At 41.2% G+C, this 12,536-nt stretch overlaps 3 protein-coding genes across 3 annotated transcripts; all 3 read right to left on the minus strand.

Annotated features, from left to right (window-relative positions):
• Nucleotides 1-351: 351 nt before the first annotated feature.
• Nucleotides 352-4,648, minus strand: LOC132787004 (uncharacterized). Its single transcript, XM_060793833.1, has 4 exons — nucleotides 4,358-4,648; nucleotides 1,657-1,823; nucleotides 1,329-1,602; nucleotides 352-1,264 (listed from the first exon to the last, which is right to left on the minus strand). The coding sequence occupies exons 1-4, from the start codon at nucleotides 4,364-4,366 to the stop codon at nucleotides 644-646; spliced, it is 1,071 nt and encodes a 356-aa protein (XP_060649816.1). The 5' UTR covers nucleotides 4,367-4,648; the 3' UTR covers nucleotides 352-643.
• Nucleotides 4,649-8,229: 3,581 nt separating this feature from the next.
• LOC132785063 (uncharacterized) lies at nucleotides 8,230-9,869 on the minus strand. Its single transcript, XM_060791038.1, has 2 exons — nucleotides 9,651-9,869; nucleotides 8,230-9,175 (listed from the first exon to the last, which is right to left on the minus strand). Exons 1-2 carry the CDS (start codon nucleotides 9,660-9,662, stop codon nucleotides 8,474-8,476), a joined length of 714 nt encoding a protein of 237 aa, XP_060647021.1. The 5' UTR covers nucleotides 9,663-9,869; the 3' UTR covers nucleotides 8,230-8,473.
• Nucleotides 9,870-10,883: 1,014 nt separating this feature from the next.
• On the minus strand, nucleotides 10,884-12,193 carry LOC132785945 (circadian clock-controlled protein daywake-like). Its single transcript, XM_060792279.1, has 5 exons — nucleotides 12,073-12,193; nucleotides 11,925-12,017; nucleotides 11,713-11,866; nucleotides 11,512-11,651; nucleotides 10,884-11,449 (listed from the first exon to the last, which is right to left on the minus strand). Exons 1-5 carry the CDS (start codon nucleotides 12,161-12,163, stop codon nucleotides 11,139-11,141), a joined length of 789 nt encoding a protein of 262 aa, XP_060648262.1. The 5' UTR covers nucleotides 12,164-12,193; the 3' UTR covers nucleotides 10,884-11,138.
• Between the last annotated feature and the right edge of the window lie 343 nt (nucleotides 12,194-12,536).

Below are 12,536 nucleotides of genomic sequence, written 5' to 3' on the forward strand. Positions count from 1 at the left end.
AAGCTGCCAGCCTTCGTTGAATCAAAACTTAACGAAACATTTGAATTCGTAAGCTACAACGGCAATTTCGTTACAAATAAATCTATTTTAACAATTCTAGAATGAAATCTTATAAATTTGTACAAAATCTACGTCGCATTTTATAATTTACTATAGCAAACCACAATATTTCTTTCTAACATGAAATTGAAGCTGAATAGTACTTACTCACAAAATAGGTACCACAAAAACTTATTCTTGGATAAATAATATTAAAACCAAACCTTTCAGTATTCGTCTACATGAGGAATTATGGTATAACATTTGACAGACAGTACAATCTTATAAATGTAAATAAAAATGCACGTTAAATTAGGACAAAAATTGGTTGTTTTTCTTTTATTTAATCATAAAACTTCGACCACAAAATCTTACGAATGGAATACACATACAATACAGAGATTATAGATTAATGAATTCTAAAAGGAATCACTGGCGAATGCAGAATAGTTGGAACGAAATTGGGAGTAAGGGGGGAACTATGCGAATGTATCGATTATCGATTAGCGATTATCGACATCGATTTATCGTTGTATGCACCTGACTCAAAGAGACGGCTAAATGAGCCGCACTAACTACCCACTACCAGTTCCTCAGTCCACCTCTAGTAATAGCCAAAGGTGATGTCGTGCAACGGCTGAGCATTGCCCTGGGGCAGAGCATAATCACGCGCCAGCTGATCCAGCAGGCTGCCACTGCCCCCAGCACGTCCCTGAGCACGTGGCTGATAGCTCGACTGTGGCTGCTGTTGTTGCTGTGGAATGCTCTGCTGCACTGGCTGTGCCAATGGCGCCTGGGTGGGGCCAAAGTGCACTGGCTCGAGCAGCGGGCGACCACCAGAAGCGGGTGCCAAGAAGCCCTGAGCACGTGCGCTGCTGGGCGCCGGCGAGGCGGGTGGCAAGGCATAGACGGGACGTGAGATGCGCACATTTGAGGGACCCTCGCCAAAGCTTTGCGATTGCGAGTAATCGGGCTCGGGGCGCGAGGGACGCTGCTGTGGGGAGTAAAGCACATCAGTGGAACGCTGTGCCCCAGGCACTTGCAGACGTGGTGGCGCTGGACCCAACGAGGGCTGTGCTTGCGGTACATACTGAGGACGACGTGGTGGCTCCGCTTCCTCCTCTTCGTACTGCACATACTGTGGTTGCGGTTGTGGTTGTGGCTGTGGTCGAGGTGGCAAAGGAGCTGGTTGCGGGCGCGCCTGTTGCTGGGGACGCTGAACTCGCTGTGGAAGAAGACACAGTTAAACAAAGGTCAAGGAAGTGAAGGTTCAAATGCAAATCTCTTACGTAGGGACGCTGCGGGCGTTGCTGGGGCTCATCTTCATAGTCGGGCTCCTCCTTGGTGGACTCATCGACCAGCGTGGGGGGAGCAACAGTGATGCCCTCGCCCGATGGCTGGAAGCCATACTTGTTGGCGCCATACTCGACAACACGCACCTTGCCATCGGCATCCACATAGCCGTATTTGCCCTTCACTTCACCGGTGGCCAGTTTTGTTTCGATCTTGAAGGAGCCATCGGCACCCTCATAGCCATAAGTATAGGAGCCATCTTCGTTGTGTCTAGCGCAAAGAAAGAGTTAGTCAAGATAAAGTACTGACTATCTGTTAACTCACTTGTTGATCTGCTTAAGAATGGGCACGGGCGTGGGACGGTTTTCCTCCTGTGCCTGGGACTGCAATCGATGTGGTGCTGCTCGTGGGGCACTCGGCTGATAGTCTTGATAATCCTGTGCATTAACGAGACCGCCAAACAGACAGCCAATCAACAGTAAACGCTCGAGCTGCAAATCGAAATTTAAATGGATTGAAATTGAGAATGAGAACTGAAATGGCAACCGGTTTGCTAATTGCCAGGCGGAACACCTTGGCAGTGCATTACAAGAATGCGCGGCAAGATGACAGCAAAGTCGACGCGCCGACGATCGCTTGACAAGTCTACAAGACTCTCAGAGCTGTCTACCTTTCACTTTTGTTGGCCAATGACATCGAACAATTGGCAATTGGCCATTGGCCAGTTGGGCAAGTTGTCATTTAGCGGCACTGGACGCCCTCCAATGCCAAGCAGGAACCGATGGCGTCGGCTAGATACGACCAGAGACATGTTGCAAATGTTGCATAAACCCAGAGGTAGAGAGACATGCGATTTGCCGCGCAAGAGGTGCGGCAAAAATGATGGCCATATTCAATACAACAGCTGGGCAGAAAATTTAATTGAATATCCATTTCTACACTAGAGAGAAATGCATGAAATGCATGAATTACTCATTTCTATTCAAGCTCCCACACATCGCGCTGCGCTTCGATGTGGTTGAATAAATTCACTACTGGTGTGCCACACACACAAATTATGTGAGTTGTGGGGGAAACATGCAAACCGAATTCCGCAAAAAACCAAAAACAAAAACACAAAAAAGAGAAATAGAAGCAAGAAAGCGAATTTCCCACACATGCCAATGTGAGATACTCGTGTGTTCGTCGAGTATGTTGCAAGCATCTGAAAGATGCCTCTCGACTTGTGCGCTTGTACTTGGCAAATGCTGAGGAAATTACAATGCTCGTACGGGTTAAGCTCAAGATTTGGCAGTTGGTCGACAGCTTGACAAGCGCATCGAGTCCTCAACAAATGGAGTTTCACATATACCCTTTCAAATAATGAGCGCTTAACAAAGGTATTCTAAGTTTTTATAACAATAGTTAGAAAGTATTTCAAATAGAAAATATTAAAGGTTTATACAATATAATACAACTGAGAAGGTTTTTTTTTAAGAAATCCATAAATTGATTTAAGAAGTATCCTATTTCAATTAAGTTCTATGTAAGATTAAAATTTGTCATTCATTATTGTTGTTACAAAATGTAGCCAAATTTACTTAATTTAAAATTCGCTTCACAGACATTTTTTTGGGTTTCTTTCAGATCTGTTATTAAAAGTTTAAAAATAGTTTCATTGATTTTCTATTATTATTATTTATATTATTCTACTTTGAGTAATAATTCTGCATAAAAATTTCTAAAATTATTAAAAATTCTTACTACACAGAAATTTGAGTATAATAACTATACTTATTGCTAAACCTACTTTATAAATATAGGGTATTTCGTAGTCAACCAGCGCAATTTTATTCTATGTTATGGCATGCGGATGCCTGCGGTTGACATGCCGCATGATGCTAGAGACTTCTGCACCGCCAATTCAAAATGGAGCAATGGTCAAGGGAATTCGCTTAACTTCGAATTGATTCAAAGGGAGTTTTTGCTCGATGTCATGACTGACATCCAAGCAGCGACAAAAGCATTCTATAGAGCTTTTCAGCTGTGCGCAGTTTGTCAGGCAATCTGGCAGCAATGTGTCGTTGCCGGCTTTAACTGCGAAAATCCTTTCACCTCCAGCTCAGCTCACCATAAGCGATACACCAGATGCCAGCTACCAGATGCCATAGCCTTGGATTCGTACACACGTCAGTTTAGTCGGCCTGGACATGGACCTGGCTGCAATGTGTTGCCACTTTTTTGTTGTGTCTGTGTATTGACTGTCCGAAAAATGTTGGCTACCAGTCGCAGCGTGTGAACTGAACCAACATGCATGTGGATTTGGATTCGCTTTAGCTTGTGCTGTTGCTATTGCTGTTGCGACTTTAAAGTTGCCTTTTGATATTTTCGCGCTGAGAGTGGAAGAGGTAGAAGACTGGAGGCGACAAGTGGGAACGGGACATGACAGAGCATAATGGGATCGCAGTTTGAAGTGCGCTTGTTAGTGCAACTTTTTCTAACTGAAGTTCCTGCAACTTTTTTCCATAGAATCTGCTGCAATTACGTACACAATGCGAGTGCAGATACACACTCACACACATGTGTGACAGCTCATAAATAATGTTAGAAAATCCAGTTACCAAATTGGGTGCACAATTGCCAATTGGCTTGCTGGCTGCCTGGCTGACTTGTCTGGCTGACTGACTGGCTGGCTGCTCTAGCAAATTAACGGTTCACTCGATTTGCATAGCAAATTATGCGATATTTTCGCATAGTACAGAGCACATTGCCTATGATGCCATGACGTAACCATAGCCAGCCAGACAGACAGCTCTCAAGCAGAAAGATTGTTAGTCAACGATCAGTGATCATTACAACAACAACAACAACAACAACAAGTCACTTGAGATTGCCTTACAACGCATTTAGTCTCAACTCTGACCTTTTACCACACAAATACACACAAAGCACACGCTCGTTTCTTAGTAATATATTCAGTTGAAAATTAGATAGTTTATTTTTTTCTTGGTGTAGGTTTTGCACACATCCTACGTTTGGAACCTACCACTTTCATATTGTTGGTTAAACGCTCTTTGTTCGTGGGTATTTCGAATCGATTAAAAACTTTAATTGCAATCACGTCAAAAGACCTTCGCTGGCAAAGCACCCAGCCCAAAAAGCCAGCTTACAATGGCACCAAAAAATCACTTTCAATTGATCTAATGAACCGGGACTGAAACTGAAACTGATACTCAACTTGTTGAGTTGTGTTTCTCTCTTTTACTTTTTTTTTTTCTTTCTTGTCTTGCGAGTTCGCGTTTTAGCTGTGCGCCAACATTTGCTTGAAACCGACAGCAACTGAGCCGCCCAAGTTGTTGTATTTCGCTTTATATACCGCCGCGCATATTGGTCGAGGAAAACCTTTTTCATACCACAGCACAACGTCCAACACCAACGGGAGGCAGCGCAGTCGCCGCAAAACTTCACCAACGAGTCAGCGGCGCATGCGCTAAAGGACAGGTACCCAACAACCAGCAACAGCAGCAGCAACAACAACAACACACACAGTACTCCACACTCACACACACAAGATATCTCGCAGATACACTAGACAAAGCCATGAGCATTGAGCTCAGAGCTCAGAGCTTAGGCCAGTTTGAGCTCTTGTGCGGTTAGCAACGGTTCTCTCTGTGCTTTCAAGAGCTTTTTATGGGGAACCAACACAAGCACAAGCACAACAGGAATGGCCAAGAAGTGGTTGTGGCTATGAAAGTCACATAAATCCATAGCTTACGTTACAGCTTAGGTTTTTCAGACTAGGAAACAGTATCAAATGCAAAATATTAAATAATATTTAATTGTATTTAATTATGTCTATGTTGAGCCACGTTTTTATGTAAATTCTTCATTTGATTCCTTCGTAAATATTTCTCAAAATTCTCTAAAAAGCGACATAAATCCATAGCTAATGTTACAGCTTATGCTTGGCAAACTAGGAAGCAGTATCAAATAGCAGTTAGTAATTAAAGTATATAACTATAATTATTTAGTTCTTCTGTCTGCCAATTGCCATAACTGAAACCACTTTAAATTCTTCTTTCGTTTCCTGCTTAAATCTTTTTTCAATCCCCGTTTAAGCTGAGGTCTTATCACACACCACAGTCCCCAACCAGTTCACTTGGCTCAGGCGCTAATAAATTGCCTTAGCACACACCCAAACCAATGAAATAACTTCTCCAAAACACTCACACACCATTAAATTGCCCAACAAAATACTCGAAGCGATACAATTAATCAAGAATGCGAGCGTCATAAATGTGAAAAATTACCCCAAAAAAATTGACAGGCGGCATTGGAATTGATTGAAGAAATGAGCGAATGAGCCGACAAAGTGAACTTGGTTCAAGCCAAATGAAGCGTGGCGAAAATAACTTAAATTGTTTGCTGGACAAACATTAAATATGCTTTTTAAATCTGCCAAGAAACAGTTAATTTAGTTGCGAAATTAACTAATTTTATTATATTCTATAATTAACTATTATTACTTGCTAAGTAAACTTGTCGCGTGTTTAGTTTTGAATGTATATTTTTAATGGTTTTCTAAGCGGCAGCAAGTAATTACTTTCATATATGCATTTGGTCATAAAAACCTGTATTATTAGGCCACATTTTAATTGGCCGCAATTAGCTAGTTTTATTGAACCCAGACCGAATTTAATTAATGGTGTTATTGTTGACAAAACAAATAAATATTAAATACAAATTAAATTAAATACTCAAAATAAATTCAAATTGAATTTGTTTTCAAGCATTTTGCAAGTAACCCGGATCACAAATTCGCTAGAGTTGAGCAATATTAATGAGTGCCAGCTCATACATAGTAATAATTGACTAATTTCTTACACAAAAGGTGGCAGATTTGATCAGCCAGGAGCTGCAAATTGTTGTGTGATAGCTATGGCAACCAACGGTGCGTATACATAATGCAAAACACTTCCGTTGGTTTGTCTTTATCTCATTGTGCTGCTGCATGTTAATGAACAACTAACTGTTGCCCGTCGGGGGCATGTAATTTGCACACTACTTGCACACATATGAAGTGCGAGAATTGAAAGCTGCCCCCACACCTCAAAATATGCGAGCAAATGTGTGTAATACACCTTTACTTCGTTTACTTCGCTCTGGGTTTTGTGTACACAATCGAAGTGGCCTTGCCGTTGCTTAATGGCATATACGCAGAGCACCGTTACAATGTATGCACATAAATATGGATATGGAATTGGAATTGGATATGCATTGGGACAGATTAAACCTGCAGACCAACACACGCACACACACACGCACATTGCAATGGACCCGCTTCAGACTAGGAAATAAAGCAACTACTCTGACCCATGACGCACTTGAGTTGGCTTGGGGGTCGGTGTCGAGTTTATTCTTACCGAGTGCGTATTGGATTAAGACTCGTTTCTCAACTGGTTTGTCTGGGGGAACAATGACAGAGTGAAGTAGTAGGCTTGTTTCCACTGTGCACCTGAACTTGGACTCTTGTCTACGCACACGATCAAGGTTACTGATTACCACAAAACATTCCTGAATATGTGCAAATATTGCAGTAGCAAATTATGGACTACAGAATTGCAATTACAGAATGCAATAAAACAGTAATCGAATTGATAGATAATTGCATTTACTCTCAGCTATGAGAGATAGTTGTCAAATGATGCCCCAAGTAAAAGTTCAATGCTGATTTTCAATCGACTTTAAATTAACTAAAGCAATATGTTCGTTATTGTATTTGAATCTATTTCCGATACCGTTAGTAGTAGTGGGCATTAAATTAAGTCCTTCGGCAACGGCAGCTGCAAGTTCTTATGCCTGTTCACCTTGTACTTATGGTTCAAGTGCTATTTCTGACAACACCCAAGCAGCTAGTAACAGCTGCTGTGCAGATTTAGACTACAAAACACAGCAAGAGCTGAAGAAACAAAAAATATACACAAATACAATACAACTGAAAATATGTTGGAGGAAAATTCTTGAGTCATGGCAACGCCCCGACAGCGCCCAGACAAGTTTCACTTTTTCTTGGCATCGAGCAAAGTATTTTGCTCTGCGCAAAATTATATAAACGCTTGCAAAAATAATTCCACCAGCACTAGTGTAAGTGTATGCGTGTGTATCTGTGTGAGTGTGAGTGCATTTAATAGGTGCAGTCAACTGGCGTTTGATTCTTCGTGTTGCTGCTGCCAAGCAAAAAACATTTCAAGTATGGCCCGCCAAAGTCGCACAGTGGTCCAAATTGACAAAAGGCACAACCATAAAAACCATTCAATTAACTGCAATAAATCGACGATAAGCACAATTAAATTAATTAAATCAATTTGGAAAAAAACGATTTGCATGCGATTGTCGCGGTTTATTGTTCTCTGGCCACTGTGCATTTGGAGCCCCTAACACAGACCAAACGCCCCTGCAGCTTGTGAACTCGTGTCTCGAGTTGCACCTTCTACACCGAAAACATGGCCAACATGGAACAGTTGTCCAGTGCCCAAGTGACTAACTGCCTTATTGCCATACTGTCTTAGTGCCTTACTGGCTAACTGGTTGGCTGTTGTTGTCTGCGGTGCATTTGAAAGTGGTTTTGGCCATTGCATAAGTGCACCAAATTCCAATAGCAACAACCACAACATCGACAACAACACAACAGGGCAGAGCTGGTTTCTAATAGTATCTAAATCAGTTACAATTTTTACTATATCATTCTTTTTTTCTGCTGTGTTGTGCTGTGCTCTGTTGTGTTGTGTTGTAGCCAAGTGTTGACGTAATGCACCCGATTATTGCCGTATATTCAATTGGGCCAATTGAAGCGGAAAACTTAAAGCACAAAACACACAAAGCAAAACCCAAAGCCAAAGCCAAGACATGGAATGTTTTTTTGATCTCATCGTTGGTTATTTCCCCAGTTTTTATTGAGTATTCTTTCAACATTATATTCGTATATTAAACACAATACATACACATACATATTTAAACAGACATAGATAGATTTCATATATGTATATCTGATATCGGGAGTGACTGATTTATTTGGCAGTAACAAAGATTGTGACATTGTGTCCTCGGACATCAGTCGCTTAGGCTAGTGGCTAACTCTCTGAGCAACAGACAAATTGCCCCATTACTTTCTGCCCGTATAGTCGATGCTATAGGAGCCCGTGTAGATGTTCAGATTACGCAACGCCGGATGATGTTGCTCCGGCTGTCCATTATAAGGCTGCTGTTGCTGAGGCGCATAATATGACTGCTGCGCTGGTGGTTGATAATAACGTGGCTGGGGCGCTGGAGGATTGTAATATTGTGGCGTGGGATTGTAGTAGGGACGAGCTGGAGCCGGAGCTGGAGCTGGTGCATACTGCGGCTGCTGCTGATGGCGTTGACCAAAGTCGTTCAAGCTGAACTTGCTGGCCGCAACTGCCGGACGATTGAACTTCTGATCCTTATAATAGACAGCGGGATCTTCGCGATACTGGCCATCGTCCAACTCATTGGGACCCAATGGATACGGATTGCTATTGGTCAGCGTTGGCGGCGGCACATTGATATGACTGCCAGCTGGCTCAAAGCCTCGCTTGCTGGCGCCGTATTCGATCTCACGCACCTTGCCCTGATCGTCCACATAGCCATACTTGCCATAGACCTCGCCATTGGGATACTTTGTTTCGATCTTAAAACTCTTATCGGCGGCCTCGTAGCCATAGGTGTAGGATCCGTCGTCGTTGTGCTTATCGATCTGTTTCAATATGGGCACGGGCGTTGTATAATCCTGATGTTGCGCATACGCAATGTGAGCCAGTGCCAGCATCAAACAACAGCAAGTGGACTGTGTAAAAGAGAGACATGAATGACAAGTAAAAATTAAATTATGTTATTAAACAATTGCTTCTAATTAATGAGACAATTGTGACAAATATTGAAACACTTAACGCGCCAACACTAATTGATTGTTTCCCAATATTGTAATTGCAATTTAATTTGCCAAATTGGCAAGCAGTATTCATTCGATTTTTTTGGGCTTACTCAACGGCAAAGCATTCCGTAGAGTCGCGCTCAAGGACGTTGGTAAAAGACCTGCAATTAAGCCCCATTTAATCATGCTCATAAATCTCAAGACACTTGGCGCACACAATGTTAACTCGTTGACTTGTAGACGGGATTTATAGGGGCGTCAAAACCAGTTTTGCGACTGCATTCTAACGCTTTGACTAAGCAAAAATACTTGATTCTATCGACAATTTCAAGGGTTTCATATTGCACTTTGTTTATTTGTTTATTTCGTCTTGGTTTGTTTTGCTCACCAATTTCAGCATTTTGTCAAATGTTTTGTGAATAATTACGATTGTCGATTCGCTTTCACCAATCTCAAAACAGTTGCAAACAGTTAAATGGGAATACAAATAAATTGAAATCCAAACGCAGCGAATAAGTAGCGTTCAATTTGAATAGCGAGCGCTTTATGCTTTTGTTTATTTTTTCCTCTGCACTTCCACACGAGACTCTGCGCAACGAAACGACAACTCAAAAGAAAATCAGGGCGTGCAACGCTTTTATACCACGAACAACAATTCGAGCAAAATAAGTAAATTTGAAGTAAAGTAAAACTGTAAGCCGAAGGCGGCCGACACTCAATTGCCCGGTGGAGATCGTGGCAGGTGCAGGGAGTGGTCGGGCGACGGTCGGGTACGGGGGCGACTTGGAGCTTACCAGCGACCACTTGGCTCTTGGCTCTTGGCTCTGACAGCGATCAGCTGCGATATACGAAGCTTGAACCCGAACAGAATCGAGTGTGCGCTGGAATGCCGCATAGAAATCGAAAGCGTTATTAACGCCAACAACCAACTATCGAGTACTTCCTGCCCCCGCTTGCCAGCTATAACATGTACATACATATATATATCTGTAGAACTCTATAAGCAATCAGGTTATTAACGTCCAAACAAATTCTTGGCTGGCAATTTATGCTGGCAACTCTCACATACGCATATGAAATTAGCTCGTTCTATTTGGAGCGAGTCTAATGAGGGGGGCAGCTGTTGTATACGGAAGCTTTAGAACAGCTCAAGAATTTCAATTATGTGCAGCTCACAACTGGCTTTATTGTCATTTGGCCAGCAGTTAAAATGCGACTGCAACGACCTTTGCAAAGCTTTTGACCATTTCTTTGCTCTCCACGGAGACAATCGAAATACTTTAAGTCCACTGACCTAGTCAATGTTTGGCAAATTCAAAACAAAAACTGGTTAGCCACAACGTAGAAGAGAAATTAAAACAACGCAAATTCATGTATATGCACTTTAGTAAAATAATGTAGAAATAAAGGCTGTTTAAAGAGTCATCATTTAAGTAAAAATGTAATACTACAAAACAAATATATTTATGAAAATTTGTAAAAAAAGCTTGGTAGTACAAAAATAGTTTAAAAATAAAAACAAAAAATATTCAAATAATAACAATTTGAATTTGTACAACAGAATTTGAAAGCGAGCATATGCAAGTTGACATATTTACTTCTTGTTATTAAACATAAAAATAAAACATTTAAGGAAGAAAGCATCAGATAAATACAGAATTTGTTTTTTAATATATACAATTATATTTAAAAATAACAAATAATATATACATTATTTTCAACATCATACAGAGTATCTTCTTAGCCAGCAAAAGGTTTATTTTTTAACCTTTTCTCTAGAAATTGATATACTTAGAAAAAGCTCATTTAATTAGCGTATACTTAATATGTTTACACATTATAAGCACATATGGGACAGGTTTTGAAAGACAAATTGTTAATCGAATCCCTGATATAAATACTTGGCTGGCACATACTGGAATATCTTGCTAAATCGATCTAGCAGCACCGTGTCAAAGGTCTGAGTCAGCACCGGACGCAACACATCGTAGAGAACACGCCAATTCTCATTGAAAAGCTGATTGGCACTGTCTTCGAGTTCCCGATTGCCACCAAAGAGATTTGTTAGATTTATGCGAACCTTATCGACGCGCTTAACATCTGTTTTAATGGCAGTAACATTCATAAAAGTTAAGTCCTGCAACTGTATTGGTTTCATCTTCATTCCCAGGTAAAACTCCAAATTATCTGCAAAATTTACGCAACAAAAAATGAAAATTGCATATTGCAAGCATTTCGAATTTTCTTACCAATTTCAGAATTTAAAACGCCAGCACTATTTAAATTGAGAACCAGCACGTGGCCCCTTAGCTTGTAGTTGCACTTGAGAGTGATTTTTGAAAGCTGCACATGGAAGCCAGTCGCATAGTGGCCAGACTTGAAGAGAGAGCTAAAAGCCATTTATATCGCATTTAATTTGCTCAACAAGCAGTTTATTTCGTGCAGCTTACGTGCTGTTGAGTATCTTAGCTTGGCTAAGACCATATGTTGTCAGGTTGCGCAGTGCCACTTGAACGTCCAGATTAGGCGGCACACGTTGAGCAATCCGCAGCTTGCCCACCCGAAAAGGATCCAAGGTGCCCACGCCGCGCAGACCAGGCACACCTGCAAATAAATCGTGATTGCAGCAAGACTGCAATGGCAATTTATTGTCTGGTCTTACCATTCTGCCAGTGTTGGAAAATATTCTCAATTAATTCACTTAAGCAGGCGTTATTCTCTGAATCCTTTAGAGAGCATGGTTTGACAAAGTCAGCTGAAAGAAATAATTTTTATGAACTCAATATAAAATTCCAGCTAAGTTCACTTACGTCGTTCCTCAAGATATGGATGCTGGGCCTTTAGCACAACAAACCAGAAAGATGAGCTTAATAAGAGAAACCGCAGGGCAAATGCTGTCATTGCAACTACTTCAGTTGACTGCTCACTGTACACTGGACAACTGGCTATGGCTATGACTTTGTTAAATTAAGCCTTGACATCAGTCACAGTCGCAACTCATGTAACCAGTGTGAGGGTTAATCAACTCGGCAACCGCAGACCTTGAATTTGTCGGCAAGTAAGACTTATGTTAAAGTCGTATGCTTAGTGCATATGTCATTTTATATCGGCATCAACTAAAATTTCATCTGTCTGGCAAGTTTACGAATAAAGTGGGTATATTTCAGTCCATCATTGTCTTACAGTTTCTTATTTTTTAATTAGTTCTTAAGTAGAACTTGTTAGCACCAAACTAAGAAAACAATGTTTTACGCTTGTTTTGAAGGTCAATGAA

This window comes from Drosophila nasuta, chromosome 2R (assembly GCF_023558535.2).
Source record: "Drosophila nasuta strain 15112-1781.00 chromosome 2R, ASM2355853v1, whole genome shotgun sequence".
In the NCBI taxonomy this organism is placed as follows: domain Eukaryota; kingdom Metazoa; phylum Arthropoda; class Insecta; order Diptera; family Drosophilidae; genus Drosophila; species Drosophila nasuta.

What these genes read in the sequence shown, in the direction of transcription:
- LOC132787004 (XM_060793833.1), bottom strand. An exon ending in ATTCTTAAGCAGATCAACAA is followed by an intron (nt 1,603 to 1,656) that starts GTGAGTTAACAG and finishes TCTTTGCGCTAG; the next exon opens with ACACAACGAAGATGGCTCCT. An exon ending in AACGCCCGCAGCGTCCCTAC is followed by an intron (nt 1,265 to 1,328) that starts GTAAGAGATTTG and finishes CTTCTTCCACAG; the next exon opens with CGAGTTCAGCGTCCCCAGCA.
- LOC132785945 (XM_060792279.1), bottom strand. Translation starts at nt 12,163, where the DNA reads ATGACAGCATTTGCCCTGCGGTTTCTCTTATTAAGCTCATCTTTCTGG. An exon ending in GCTAAGATACTCAACAGCAC is followed by an intron (nt 11,652 to 11,712) that starts GTAAGCTGCACG and finishes AATGGCTTTTAG; the next exon opens with CTCTCTCTTCAAGTCTGGCC. An exon ending in CGTTTTAAATTCTGAAATTG is followed by an intron (nt 11,450 to 11,511) that starts GTAAGAAAATTC and finishes TAAATTTTGCAG; the next exon opens with ATAATTTGGAGTTTTACCTG.